Here is a 16,113-nt window from a genome sequence, read left to right on the forward strand (position 1 = left end):
AACGTGCGATATGAGTGTAATGTTGCATACCGACGTCAATTATATGCATTTTGTTCACTTTTATTGAAATTAAAACAGATACATAACCTCAAAAACCGTGTTTTTCCACATGTAATTAGCGATTACAAGGAAAATCCTCGACCAACTTTTTTTGTAAATTCATTAGAAAATTCTACGATATCGATACTTTATGTGTGAAAAATTTAAGAAAAATTGGCCTTTTTGAAATATGTTTTTTATCAATTTTTATGCGACCATTGCTCCATTTCTCATAAGAACACGTGTAAAATATCCCGAAACTTTAAAAGGTAATAACTTTAAAATTCCCCGACCAAATTTTTTTAAATTTGGCACAGTACTTTAGAATGGATGAAAGGACTATTGTACCAATTTTAAGCAAATTTCGCCATTTTTCAATGTTATTCCAGTTCATCCTTAAACAAAAAAACTCTAGTGAAATCTCTCTCAGCAGAAAGAGCGGAGCACGTGGTTAACGGGATGTACGGCAGTTCTGGGACAGCCTGTATGTATTCTTTGACAAAAATAAAATACTGCACCGATTCGCAATGTAAGATCCTACTTTATTATTTTTTGATAACATAATTTCATTTTTCTGACGTGAAAACCATTTTTAAAGAAAATTCACATAAATGTCAAAATTAGCAAGTGACACCTTATTAAGTTACGCCGTACGTTTTCAGGAATTTTATTTTTCACAACCGCCCCTTATTTCTTTATTAATAATGTTGCCGTTGTACTATTGTAATATTTGACTCGCTACTGCGTATATTTAGTAGCAGCAAGACAAATGTCTTACATGAAAATTTGCTGCAGAAAAAAGGCCTTAATCTCAAGACTGAACAGTTAAAAATAAATGCTCATATTTAAACATTGTCTTTTGTTGTTTATGCCGTTTATTTATTGCTCTCATAAACATGTCTGTGTAGCTGGCACATTTTTGGTTTTTCAGCTTAAGATAAATTAATGATTACGGCAGCGAAAAACGCAAAAATTTATACTATCACTACAAAACGCAAAGAAACCTGGACATGAGATCATCAACATTACCATTATCGCGATCTGGATCGTCCATGACACAGGTGCGGAAAACATATCTTTTACACAAATCTCTGACACCAGGTGCAGCAAAGCAGCAGAACAGTATGATAATTGTTAAAACTACTATCATTACAATCAACGTCGCCACTCCTTGGCTGTTTGTGTTCGCCGTCGCCGAAGATTTGCTTGATGGAGAGCTCATTGCTGAAACAAAAAACGTAAATTATTTCAACAGAATTGTTTCGTTACATTATTAATTGTTTGACTTCATATCGGTATTTATAAATAATTTCTATTTTTCTGGACACACTGAGCTGCCCAGGAGACGTGCCAGAATATTAAAATAGTCTATTTTATTTTGCCGGAAACAATTGATTACAAGCAGTTGTCAGATGACAAATTTCAACATTTCAACTCAACCCCATGTTATATGTGATATATGTGCAACAGTGACGAAACTTTAAATAGATTTTCAGCGAGTTTACCTATTTTACCAACTAAACTAAATAACTAAACACAATTGTATTCCACATACACAAATTTGTCAAAATATAAATCTCTTTCCGCTTAGTGAGTATTAAAATAAAAATGTTGCAATATTGATTTACACCTTGGAAACAAAAACATTTTTAAGCAATTTATTCTGGTGGTTTTTCGGGATTAGATAAATACTTTATGAGCTTGTAACTTACTTTTTAAATGACATTCTAATTTATCTAATTGTTTCATTGTCAACATAAAAAATATTTATTTCTTCTTCATGCGTTATAAATTTTCTACAGTTCTCACGGAGGAATAACTTGAATAGAAATTTTCTCGAAAGCAGAGGTGCCTTGAAATATATTCGCATAATGTAAACAATGTAATAAGCATACTTCATAGAAGTAAATCCCTTAATTTTGTTAGAAACTGTCTCGCTGCTCCGGTCTGAAGCTCTTTCGACAATGCGAGCTTTGTAGATTTCACTTTCAGTTACAGAGTCCGCATCGATCCTTGGCCGAGTTTCAGGCAGGTTTACACGCACACACGCACATATGTACCTCCACATACCACACACATTCATGCGATACAAATATTTCCTTGTATTGTTGCGTGTTCATTTCTCTCTGTTGAATGAATTCTCGTTTGTTCATTTCGTGTGTCAAATGAAATGATTATTTTTAATCACACACGAAGCGAGCTGAGAGTCGCCTTTGATAACTGCGACGAACAAGGTCAACAGAGGAACGATAAACTTTAAAAAGTTCAAAATATAATGTACAAATGAAATGTTAATAAATATCAATTTAGTCAGCTCATTATTTTTTCATTTTTATTCTTTTGATAACGATGATAAATTAATCCGGCCTAAATGCAATGTCACTGAGTGTGTGGTGAGTGAGAACAGGATAATAATAGTAATAATAATAGGTAACGTCGAGCGCAGTATTTGGATTAAAAAAAAATTATATTCTTAATCTGTATATCACAAAAACTGCATTTTTGTAGTGATTATTTTTTAATTTTTCCAGCTTAAGATATACAAAATTATTCACGTAAGATGACGAGCCTAACCAGGTAAAAATGCAACCGAAAATACATTTTACAAAGCATATTTGGTGTTTTAGTATTTAAAAATTAAATCAGGAATCCAAGTAGGTATTTTACAGGGTGATCTTTAAAAATTCCAAAATGCTCTAACAACTTTATTTCTTGTCTAATTTCAATAAATGATATATCAAATGAAAGGGCGTCTAAGAGACTATAAACTGACATACCTACAACAATTTTTTTTTAAGAAGTAATGTAAGTGGGGTGATATTTAATTTTCCTATTTTAAATTGTGATATATGATTTTTTAAATTAATTTTTAAATACATTATTTTGCTAAATGTTTTTTATTTAAAAAAAAATCCAACAATGTACATTTTGTTTAACGATACACTGTAGCAAAAAATCAAGTGACTTCAAATGTCACTGTCAACTAAAGGAGTTTTGTTCACTGCTGTCAAATTGTTTTGTCTACATTCCATTTTTTAAGTGAATACACCGACGATACAAGAATACATACAATAAGGGATGGTGCCAATCTACAAACAATTCTCTACGTTGTAGGCAAATAAAGTGGAATAAATTTGAGTTCACGCATGGTGCTTATTTTTCAGCAAAACGTATATACACTGTGGCCACAGTTATTTGTGAATTTGTATGAAAGTTTGCTTACAATGCGCCACATAGCTATAGTTAGGGCTTTTCGTCTTTACGAAGCGCTTCACCGGTATACGCGGGGCCGTCGTCGATGAGAAACCGTTCGCACAGAGAGCCAAAATAAAGTTATTTAGAAAATTATTGTGTTATACAGGGTGTCCCAAAAAAGACGAGTCCATAGCTCCCTTATTTATGGGATTTTACTTATCTATACATCAAATTAAATGGTTGTTAATAGGCTACAAAACGGCTTAATAAATTCACGTATAGCTCCAAGGGCTTCAAGACTAAACTGTCAAAATATTTTTTTCAAATGTATTTACATACTTTTTTTTAGTAATTCTGATAGAGATTTTAATTCTGAAAACAACAATCCATCACAAGTATAACTTCACCTAAAAAAAATAACACTAACTTTTGAAACAAATGACGAGCACCAAGTGAAAAGCTATCAAAATGCATTACGTTACAATGTAATAACCAAATTAAGGTAGCTGGAAAAACAAATGACAAATAATAACATGTGGGATTGCGCAGATATGCCGCCAATGTTTAGCGCAAAATGGAACATAGACGATAGTAGCGTTTTTTAACGTTTTTTGTGATTTTTTGGTATTTAAATAAAATAAGAAATCTCTATCAGAATTACTAAAAAAAATATGTAATCCCATTTGAAAAAAAATATTTTGACAGTTTACCCTTGAATCCCATGGGGCTATACTTGAATTTATTAGGCCATTTTGTAGACTATTAGCAACCATTTAATTTGGTATACAGGTAATTAAAATCTTCCGATAAATAATGGAGTTATGGACTCGTCTTCTTTTTTGGGGACACCGTGTATAAAAAAACAACAGAACAAGTAAAATTTTTTGTAGTGGGGAACTGTTCAACCAACATAGCATGTTGGTCATTTCACCAAAAATGTCTATTTTTACTCAAAGTTATGATTATGACAAATGACAGTCCAACAACTTGTCAAATTACTTGCGCAACAACTGCTCCAGCTGACAGGTTGCACAAAGTAACTAGATTTTATTTGTTTTCTGATAAGAATGTTTCCCATACAAAATAATAGAATTAGTAGTATTAGTTTAAAAGGTATGTATAGTCCAATTTTTACCCTTTTGCGAAGACGTCATTATCTAGTAACTTTACGTATGTTTGAGCTAGGATCAGAAACAAATTTGAATTGATCATAAATAACTATAAATGTGTCAAATTTGTTGACAATTGCTTCGAAAGGTTATGTTTGTAATCAATGTAATAAGTGAAAGAAATTAAAATTGTCAAATTGACAGGAGCATAAAATAACCTCAAAGTGACTATCAATAAATAAACGTGCCTTTTTTTTGTTTTTTTCTGTTTCTGTCGTTTCAATAAAGAGAAAGCGAGGAAGGAAATCGTGACGTCACCTCAAAAGGGTAAGAATTGGACTATATGGGGTGTTTTTTTTAAAGTTCACCTTGTATTAGGCGTTGAAGAGTCGATTGTGAACGCACCACTCGTGTAAAACGTAAGATTTTTAAACAGCTGATGCGTGATTTGTAACCTGTGCGTTCACAACCCACTCGTCAACGCCTACTATGAGGTGAAATTTAAAAAAACACCCCATATATCTGTCATTGCATTTTTCGTTTCAATTTAGTATTTGAAAATGTTTTCGAACCATGTCAGAACCGACATGATTCTACTTACCCATTACTTTTGTGATTTTAATTGCTTATTATTGTTAATAAATTATACTTTGTTGAGAGAGGCATTTTTCTGTCAAAACTTGACATTTATTAGGCTGACGTTAAAAACTATCTGTGTTTAAAGGCCCATACACAATAGCGTTAACATTACGTCGATGTTAAAACGTTAATGTTAACGTTAGATCTAGAAATTCAAAATTACATGTATTTCATTGTGGACCGTTCACAATGACGTTAGGATGAAAATTAATGTTGCATGATATTGTTAGCGTTAACGTTAGTTCTAGAAATGTTCTGGATTCTTAACGTTACATTCTAACATTAGCCAACGGAAACAATTTATAAAAAGTACTAAAATACATGTAATTAGATCTAACGTTAACATTAACGTTTTAACATCGACTTAACGTTAACGCCATTGTGAAAGGGCTGTTACGTTAACATTAACGTTTTAACATCGACGTAACGTTAACGCCATTGTGAAAGGGCTGTTATGTCCATTATGATAATGTGATAGCGATCAAGATAGCTTTATAAATTGTATTTTGGGTGTGCATTTTTACCTGGTCAGGCTCGTTCAGTCCAGTATTCACTGGAGAAATAAAAAACTTAAAATGATCATATTACATTCTTTGATAACTCTTGATCCTCAGTGAATTTACTCATATAGCGCAAAAAGTTGGTAAGAGTTATCTTCTAGTGCTTTCTGTTTTATACAAAATTCATAGTAACGTTATGTGATGGTTTTTGGAAAATCGCTCGGACAGGTCGATTTTATTTTGAAAATTGCATGAAAAATTGGTGATGACGTCATTACGCAAAAAACAATGACGTCATTTAAACAAGTTGTACGTCACAGGATGGCATTTTTCAAAATAAAATCGATTTTCCAAAAAACATTACATAACGCTACTATGAATTTTGTTCCAAACTTTATGTTCACACTGTATAGTTGGCAGCTTTGATCTTTGTCCGTAGGAACATTGAAACAAGTTTTCTATATTTGACACTTACGATCTCATTTGACATTTGTGACACTCGACACTGAGAGATTTATCGCCAAAATACAACTTACACCACTAAATTTTATAAAATTGACACTAGAGAGCGGAGAGTCGTAATAAAGCTCAAATGTGTGTATAACACGTTGAATTTAGATATTTAAAAAAAATAAGTTAACTTTAGATTTGACAATTGAAAGTATCGTAAGAGTTTGCTTTTGGGGATGACATGTCCCAGAGGTATGTAAATCCAAATTTGAATAATCGAGATAAATAAGCCTGGAACAGGGAATAGTAAATTCAAAACATAACCTCACACCAACCTATACATCTTAAATATCCTAACAAAAATTGCTAAAGAACCATTCTTACGCCTTATTGTTCTTAAGACGTACAAATCGAATAAAAAAATAAAAACCGAACTCTGTGGAACTTCATAAGCTTCCAAAGCATGATGATGGGACTTCATAACGGCTGAGTCATAACTCATAATACATACATATGTACTAATGGGAGCATAAAAAGTGGGTCAAATTTCTGTCAGTTTTAAAAAATTCGATGTATTTCAAGCTTTATTGTCATTTTGCCTTTGATTATTGTCATAGAAATTTGACACTATTCTAGCTGACGGTTTAAACATTTATTTTATACTCCTATTTTTCTTTTCCAAATGGCCTCTTCTTTTGATAAAGGTAGATTTTGATTAGGACTTTACATTAAATAAATATTCGCTACGTGCTTTCTTACACTCATTCCCTACAACCTACAATACTTAATGACAACCTCAATCAATTCAAAGTAGGGTAAGAAACAGATAAGGGTCATTTCACATTAAAAGTCAAAACAGTGATGTTGATGTCCCACTTTTTTTGCTCCCAATAGTAAGTACCTAGTTATTAAAAATAATTTGCTACACGCTTCCGATTTTTTAAATAAAATACAGTCGCGGATTTCAGTATATTCTATCACGGAGCGTGGAATTGATATAATTCTTTCATTGAATATCCAACAAGAATGCATCCATTCTTTAATAGTCGTGGTTCGTGGAGTATTTCTCCAAGTAAGACCGAGAAATGATTTAAAGTATTTAAAGGTTATTTTTTATTGCTTCTTTCAATGTTGTACGATGGAAGTTTGGCACCATCTTGTGCCAAAATTCTTCCGTGTATCATGCCTGTAGGCTATTGTCTTGTCTTAAAAAAGATGTGAACATAAATAAAAACCAATGACTCAGCCAAACCGAACTCTTCATTACCATAGAAAATGACAAACACGTATTACAATCTATAATCTATAATATTGGATTCTGCTGGAAAATCATCCGTTCTTTTAATTTCATTAGGAACAATCATTAAGAAAATTGCGAATGTGATGATTTGTTTTTTTAAGGGTAAAAGTATTTTCTTGCCGTTAGAATTTGATTCCATCTCAAAATTAAGTTGCGAATTAAGCCTCCCTCGTGAGCTTTATATTGAGAATGATGAATCAAGTTATTTAACGTGTCTGGCAACTTTAGGGTATATCGAGATTAATGACATTTAAACAATTGGTCCGTGACGTCCTATTGGCAACAATCTGCACTGTTAACGTACCAAATGGTCCAAGCACTCAGAGAAGCTTGTTGACGAAGAACCTTATTATGTATTTCGAAATCGTTTTAAATGACTTATTAAATCATATCCAGAAAACTTTGATCAGTAGAAGTACTGACAACAGTACTGGCACTTTTCACTTTATCTGACTTACATAATGATTCGAAATCTAACTATTTATACCTATCATCTGTGTTTTTCAAGAAACAGTGTATGAGACTTTCCAAACAACAGTTCGAAAATAGAAGACTTACATATGTACAGCTTTATAGGTAAATATTATTGGTTCTGGAACTAACTGAATGAAATAATACAGATGCGTATAAAATCCACGAACTTTGTTCACGTAATTTATAGATTGCTTACACATCACGAAAGAAAACAAGCAAAATACAACATAAAATCTTGATCTAATTATGAAGAACTGCAGTATTTCAAGTTTAATACAACTTATTGATTGGTTTTGTTGTGGATTTATCTCTTCAAAGGTTGTTGTAAATTAGCAACGTAGGACAGTAAACAGTGAATTTAAATATTGAAATACCCACCTGGTGTAACAAAAATAAATTTGAAGGTTCGCAATTCAAAGAACGAGTTTATACGGGGCAGGAAATTGAAAAGACAAACTGTTTTGATGCGTTCCAAATGATTGTGAATCTTTTAACAAGTTTCGTTGTACTCGCGAACAAGTAAGTTAATAAAAAAGGAAAAGTAACTGAGGAAACACAACCGGAAAAAAATCATTCAGACGCCAATGCTCTAGGTGTTCAACGGAAGTTCGAGTTACACCGCAAAAACCTAATCCTCTCCTGAAGTCTGCCAAATTGGACGACGTGTCTAATGACTGTTGGTTTTTCCTTTAGTTTTTTAGTTTAACTAACAATTTGTCTTCCACTGTGGGACACATTTTTATATTCTGCTTCTGTTTGGTTGCAACTTCTAATTTACAGTTATGTTATTAGTTATTACTAAAAGAACTTTCTTTAACTCGGCATCTATAACTTGTTTCCACGTCAACGTTATTTTATTTATTTAATAAAATGTTGAAATTGCTTCACTTCCTCTTATCTAAAGACAAATTTCATTTCATTTGAATTTGTTAAAATAAAATTTGGCAATAGTTATAGACATTTGGCTAGCCGAATAATTTTATATTTTTCTTTACATGTACCTACTCGTATGTAAGAATTCATTGATCATCTGAAAATAAAAACTTTTTGCCATTTTAAAGACATTAGTGGAATGTTATATAAGAATGCTATTTAACTATAAGTACATAACATTTTTGTTTTACAATACAAAAATTTCCGATAATAATGCGGAATGGAAAAGTGCCCCGAATGCTTGCAGCGTTTCCACGTTGAATGGCAAGGGAAATTCTCTCGAAAAGGAATTTCTTTGATTTAAGCAATTTAAGCGGTGAAATAATTTACAAAAAAAAAAACATATTTGTGTCGTTATACCGTGCGGTCGAAAATAAAAGGAATTAGAGTTGGCCACAATTAACATGTTACAGTTGGCAATAAGTATGTTGGGACTTCATTATGCAGCAGTGTAACAGCTGTTAATGTTAAAATAGGGTTAAAATGTTTGTTATTCGAAATGAATTAAATCGATAGCTTGTCATAGTTGCCGCCAGATGACATTTAAATTAGATATCAAAAATCAGAATTACCAATCCTAGGACGTTAATCGTGGCCTCTCCTTCCTTTGATTTTTGATGGGACGGTAATTAAGACGATAATTTTAGACACCTAATTTTTACAACATGAATCGTCTTAGATTATTTCTCCTAGATTTCATCTTACAAGGAGAGGTCGCCAGATGTGCGACGTCTTCTTGAACAATAAAAATGCCCGAACGCTCGTAAATTTACAAGAAAAGAAAAGGGTCAGTCGGCTAAAGGAGTTAAAAATTAAAATTTTAAAACCTAATTTAATTTATGAAATTTAATTGAAAAACAAAAGGATTATAAAGAAGGTGACAGTAATGCGTTTTCTTTCTTTCAGTAATAAAACAAAACTCCGGCAAAAAGATTTGAATCCGGAGCTTCGAGCGTTCGGCCTAGCACATCGGCGCGACGCGAGAAACGCGTCAAAATTTGTGATTTTTTTCTCGGCGTTTTCTTTCAGGGTGGTGATATGGGCAGTCCGGAAAACCACCCTGATTTTTTTTTTGTTCAAAAAGCCGTTGCACGTCTGGCTATAAAAAGAAACACTTCCAAAAACTGCCGGCGTAGCTTCAACCACACCATAACAGCGGTGATCAAGAGAGATTTTTCTGAAAAATGGAAACAATGTTGTGTATGATAAACTTGGTCACCATTTTTTCCATCCCATTTCGAAAACAGGATTGCGTCATGAATACATACAGGGTGTCCCAAAAATGGCGTACAAACTACTTACTACCTTATCGAGGATGCTTAAATGTACATGAAAAAAATATGAAAAAAATGTTTCCGACAAAATTTTTTTTTTATTATTATTATTAACGATAATACAATGTAAACAATGATATGTTCATACATCATTACCTTGCAATGTTACCGTAGAGGATTTAAAATAATTTTTTCGATTTCGAAAACTTCAAAATTCTCTATTATGCAGGATTAGATATTGATAGTGAGTGATCTTGTACTTTGTGATAATATGTACGATTAGACGTAGCTGTCATGAAAATTTCATACATATATTTCAAAATAATTGACCTGTTAAGTGCCACATTCAAAGACCGCCAAATCAGAAAATAAGTCCAATAGAATTTTTTTTACATTTTTCTGGCGTTTACGGTAATCTCTTCTACACCGTAGTGCACCGTTAGTACGCCATTTTTGGGACACCCCGTGTTTTGTATTCTCCAGAGAAAACTACTTTTTTTTTAAATAAAATGTACGTTAATGTCAGAATTGACAAGTGACAGTTTACTAAGTTACGCGGCACGACTTCGGAGACTTTGTTTTCCATAGATTCCTCTTATATGCTTTTTTTTGTTAATCTTAATGTACAGTCGCGAGCAATAAATTTTGGTCATCAATGTCATTTTTGACGCAATGGAAAATGCTCCATTGTGAAATTGTCGTAAATATCATAACCTATCATCATGTTGTATGACATTGTGATTTTTTTCACATTTTTTTGACACTTTGTTGACATGAGCATAATCAGGCAAGGAGATTTTAATTTGTAATCAAATTTTGAAATGACATTGAGGACCAAAATTTATTGCTCGCGAGGGAAGAAGATCTTCATCATACAAAGCTCAAGTATCTATGATTATGTAAGATCAATTTCAGTTTCCTTATGAAGTAATTTTTTCCAGAATAGAAGTGATATGCATGCTGGCACGTTTATTTTTATTTTTTACGTTCATTCACAAAAAAAAAAATCTTCAAATATATTAAATTTGACTCCCCGTGCCATTTAAAAAAAAATAACTTAGCGTTGTATCTTAAAAACAAATGATGTTAGAATTTAAACACTTCTGACTGTGGGCCAAATTTCAATGAGCTCTAGTAAACCGTTCTGAAAATATTTAGTTATATCCATACATTTTAGCGACCTGTATAAATGTGTGTATTATGTGACTCTTTTTAAATTACAAAACTATTTAAATTTATTTTATTTTTAAAAATCGTTAAGGACCTTCTTAACCTTTACTTTAGTACTAAGTACATATGTATAATAAGAATAAGAATATACCTGACACTATAGCAAATATAAAACAGAAGTCTTTACATGGGAGATATTTTAAAGAACTAGAATAACCAGAAATTAATATTCAGGCTTTTCATGCATGGCTTAAAAAATCAAATATTCATCCTGAGACTCAGGGTTTTATATTTGCATTATAAGATTGTGTTATAAATACAAGAAATTATAAAAAAACACATAATTATGCGGTTTGCAATCGATCATTGATAAATGTAGGATTTGCGGAACTGAAGGGGAAACCATTGAACACATTATTTCTTCTTGCACCGTTTTGGCTCAAAGCGAATATAAGAAACGTCATGATATATTCGCAAAAATTATACACATGAATTTAGCAGTTAAATTCAACTTATTAAAGGATACACAACCACATTATATTTATAAACCAGAAAGTTGTTTGGAAAATGACAATTACAAATTATATTTTGATCGTACAGTTTTAACTGACATTCATATTCAGCATAACAGACCAGAAATTATTATTTTAAATAAACAAAAAGAAGTATAACTTTTAGATATAGCCGTTCCAAATTCACACAATATAACACAGACATATACACAAATATTAATAAATATTTAGAACTCTCCGTTGCTTGAGAAATCTTTGGTGTTTAGAAAAAAATTCGATTTTACCACTTATAATTTCAGCAACGGGAATAGTACCGCAATCTCTTTTCAAAAATTAATTAATTTTGAACTTAGAGAACACATTGGTGGTTGAAATTCAAAAAGGTATATTATTATACTCATGTCATATCGTGAGGAAATTCCTTAACATTGACACAGAACATAAAACACAAAAAAGTCAAAATGTAGAGGCGAGACGCCGGTAATTATGTTGATAAGCACTGCACTATTACTTGATAGTATTATCCGTAATAGTGTATGTACTCCGGCAAAATTGCCGTGCCGCCGGGTGGTGGAGGGTTAAGACAAACTCCTTAACACAAGTTGTTTTTGTGTTCGAACGTAAAAAAACGTAAAAAAACTCAAGACAACACCTACATTTTGTACTTACATACATACGTATATTGCAAAAGCTTATCTAATTTTGTTCGTAGATGTTAATTTAACAGAACAAAAAACTTGTTAAACGTTTAACTTTTATTCGTCGTATTACAGAACAACGTGATGATTAGGTATATTCGTTATTATGGACTTATCGATACTGACGATATTAATTTACGAATGGTATAAATAACTGCTTATACATACGAGGGTGGTTCATCATTTTGATGTTCTTGATGTGATGATTGAAACATTTTTATTATTTTTTCTATGATCGTGCAAAAAGTGAGTGTTCATTGCATTGTTTTCAGTGGAAAAAGTGCTTCTTAATTCCACTAGTGCAATAAAATCTTTATTGCACGCATCTGTCAGCAGTCTGTCTACGATCGTGCAAAAAATGAGTGTTCATTGCATTTTTCACACACGACGCACAGGACTGAACTGTTGTTTATCGTTGTTTTTTTTTCGTTGCTATAATTGTGGCTCGCTAGTAACAAGGCTATCTTAGTTAAAGCAGTAAGAAGTAGAGAAGGTCTTCTCTCTTTCAGTGTAATAGTGAAAGATTACGTCGGGTGCAATAATCATTCACTTTTTGCACTTGTTGCATAAATAACTATATTTCACAATATAGTCACCTAAAATGCTAATACATTGGTATAACAATGAAGATGTGCTTTGATGCACTTAGAAAAAAAAAAGTTGTTTGCTTTGTTTGTGGAAGTTGTTTCAATATCTTGAAACCAACATCATGGATAACAGTCATGCAGCTCAAAGCGTTGTTCTGATGGAACATGACCTGCAGTTCCAATATTACTTTTTTTCCTTTACGACATCGCTTACTTGCAAAATCAATCCACTATACTAGGTACTCTTCTGTACTCTCGTGTCAAAAATAAATTACTTCCTAGGATTCAGGGATATTCGTTACTAGGTTGCCATAAATTTGGTTAGGTTGGAGGCTATGTGGTTTCTGGTGACAAACAAAAGATATCTCAAAAATGTAAGACAGCAAATTAATTGTAACAGTTGAAAATGACTAATTTCTCGCTAAGTGATAGATGATTTTTCGTTTCACAATCAATTTTGGTTACTGGCGGCATATTTATTTGGATCTAATCTCTCAATTCAAAGTAACCAACCTTAGGCATTCAAAATAACTTTTGAAAATTCTAGTTACACACAACATGAAAAACGTTATTTCCCGTTCGAATTCTAGGGAGTAATTTATTTTTGACACGAGAGTATGTACAGTTGCGGCCGTTGAAATCTCAGACAGGGAAGATTTAAACACTCTGTGTAAATTCCGAAATTTGATTAGCGTAAACAGGATTTTCATCAAGGATTATAAAGTGAGTGTCAGTATTTGACATATTGGGCAGAATCGCGCGTAACTTTTGAAATGCCGCAATTATCTGATTTGCAAAAATGTGTTTGACTGAGGCACGGTGTAAGTATAAGAGCCATTGCGAGAGAAATTAATGTGGATAATTGTTCAATACCATTTACAAAGCCGAAAGTTTGGCGTTGTCAAAGTGTCTGAGTTTTCAACGGCCGCAACTGTACGTAGTAACATAGTAATCCAAGTTCATGAGAATCGGAAAAAACTTTGCACGAAATTTTCGATGAGGTGAATATTTATGTTTCCACTTGATCCCTTGACTTTTTAAGTCTGGATCGAAATCATGATTCCAACTTGTGATTTGTTGCACTAAGGAATGAGAATTAATAACGAAGAATCTTCTTAAATTATGTAATGAACGGCTGCTCTCTTGCACCTCTACAAGAGTAACAGTGGGCTGAAAAGGGGAGGAGACGACATCACCAACACAACTTTCATCCGGCGCAACACATTTTTCAAGAAATCCGTCTGGGTCTTTAGTATTCATCCGGTAGCCATCTTGTTTAAGTCCAATTCATTCTGCAAGTTTTTTTTTATGGCAGTGACAAACATATACAACTTTCTGTTATAAATTTCGCTTAACTGGTCTCTTATGGAAAACCAGAATCTGCACCAAATCAATACATATTTCCTTGTGCCACAAACAGTCTTGGGATGTCCAACAAGTGGTGCAGTTTCACGAGATTTTCTACAATCTTTAAATATCTGCATTAGTTCTTAACAACATAGTATGTATCACCTAATACTTCACTTACAAACATATGGATTTCTTGTGTCTATCACCTTTTGTTACTTTCATGTGTTTTAAAGAATGGGCAGTAAGGTGATGAAGTCGAAAATTGGTGTTCGTAAGATCAGATTCTGATCGTCTTACGTTCAAAACGTAAAAAAGTGGTTTTTGCGTGTGTGTCTGTCTGCAAAAACGTATGCAAAAAATACACCGATTTGAGTTGAATATATTTCTACAAAATATTTGTCTCGGTAAGAACTCTCATTGGTCTAGCATCTTAGTAATATCAAAATTACCATTAGTACACTGTAATTTTGTTTTCACCAACTTAATTCAACAGGTGGTGGTTATTTGATTTTGGCACGGCCTTTATGCACAGAAACGTCATGGAGATAGATAGGTGGTCATGGATTGAAAAACGTCCGTCTCAACTTATTTAGTGTGACGATTTCTTCGGTACGAACGATTGGCCTACCAGCACCTTTTTTATGAGTCACAGAGGCAAAATACACCAATACAATTTATTTGTTCCCTAGTTGTAAACATTAGTTTATCAAGTATTCACCTTGAAAATGTCTCTTAACTGGCTAGCATGTAAAATTATAGTAGCAAGCGTGTAAAATTTTACTGGCTAGCCAGTAAAATTTTACACCCGTGCTCATATGAGTGATGTGCGTTTCCAAAGCAATACGCGTAAAGCTCATACAATTTTTTTTCAAATACCGAAATTTTTAATAGTTTGTATAACAAATACAAGTGAGGAACAAATAAAATATTCAACAATACACGCATGGTAATGGGTTTTACTGGCTTCAGAAGGTGACTAGCTTGCCTTCGGCTCTCCAGTCATATCCTTCTATCGCCAGTAAAATCCCTTTTTACCATGCTAGTAATGTTAAATACTATTGCAAGTGCGTAAAAATCCTTCGGCATTACTGCAAAGTGTGCTCTCGAAAATTGATTTTGACATTCGAAAAATGATTTGACACAAAGCTTCGACAATTATTTGAAAATCCATGACCACCTTTGACCAAGATAATTTTTGATATCCCGGTACAAAGTTACAAAACCGCTATATTTTTTACTTTCGCTGTTCTCTAAATAAGAACAACGAAAACAAGACTTTTTTCTAAAGGAATGAATGAAAACTAATCAAATTTTGCAGAAAATTTAGATTAATCGAAGACTTAACGACAAAAAATTTGAAAGAACTATGTAATAACATTTTGTCAATATTTTTTGGCTATTTTACTTAACAAACTGCTGGAAAATTAAAACAATTATTCATAAACGGTTTAGTGATTTCATTTATTTTTTTTAGCACATCAGAGCGATGAAGATAGCAACATAGCAACCCTTTTTAGCTAGGTCCGATACGTATTTCATCAAATTTTAACAACAAAATAATTATGTTGCTCTATAATTAAATTAGAGCAGAAAATAAGAAGTATAGTCTCTTTGTCGGTTTGTTTTTGCGTTTGTTTATTATTCAAGAGGCGGTGGTCCGATTTCAATGAAATTTGGTATGTGGGTTACTAATATGCGCATTTGAAATGTGGGGTATTTTTAGGATTCAGTAAGAAATAAAATCATATAAGGATGAAAATATAATGATAAGTGCTGGTTTCGACTTTGATAATAATCATCTTTTCCTTTTAACTTTTCCCCTGTGGGTACAGTTGTGTTCGAAATGGTGTTGTACAGAATTTGTAGTGTGTGAACTTGTACGT

The 16,113-nt window shown here is 32.6% G+C and overlaps 1 protein-coding gene across 6 annotated transcripts in view; it reads right to left on the reverse strand.

Annotated features, from left to right (window-relative positions):
- The window catches only part of LOC138123007 (uncharacterized), a 43,673-nt gene that overhangs the window by 14,364 nt on the left and 13,196 nt on the right, over nt 1–16,113 (reverse strand). For 2 of the 6 annotated variants that reach the window (XM_069037487.1, XM_069037486.1), the window contains exon 2: nt 1,069–1,263. In XM_069037487.1, the coding sequence (XP_068893588.1) occupies nt 1,069–1,263 (195 nt within the window). Of the gene's footprint in view, nt 1–1,068; nt 1,264–1,751; nt 1,883–1,934; nt 2,203–16,113 lie in introns of those variants that run through there. The other 4 variants (XM_069037484.1, XM_069037488.1, XM_069037489.1 and 1 more) reach the window with 4 other exon arrangements.

The sequence above is a fragment of the Tenebrio molitor genome, chromosome 2 (assembly GCF_963966145.1).
Source record: "Tenebrio molitor chromosome 2, icTenMoli1.1, whole genome shotgun sequence".
Classification (NCBI taxonomy): Eukaryota; Metazoa; Arthropoda; class Insecta; order Coleoptera; family Tenebrionidae; genus Tenebrio; species Tenebrio molitor.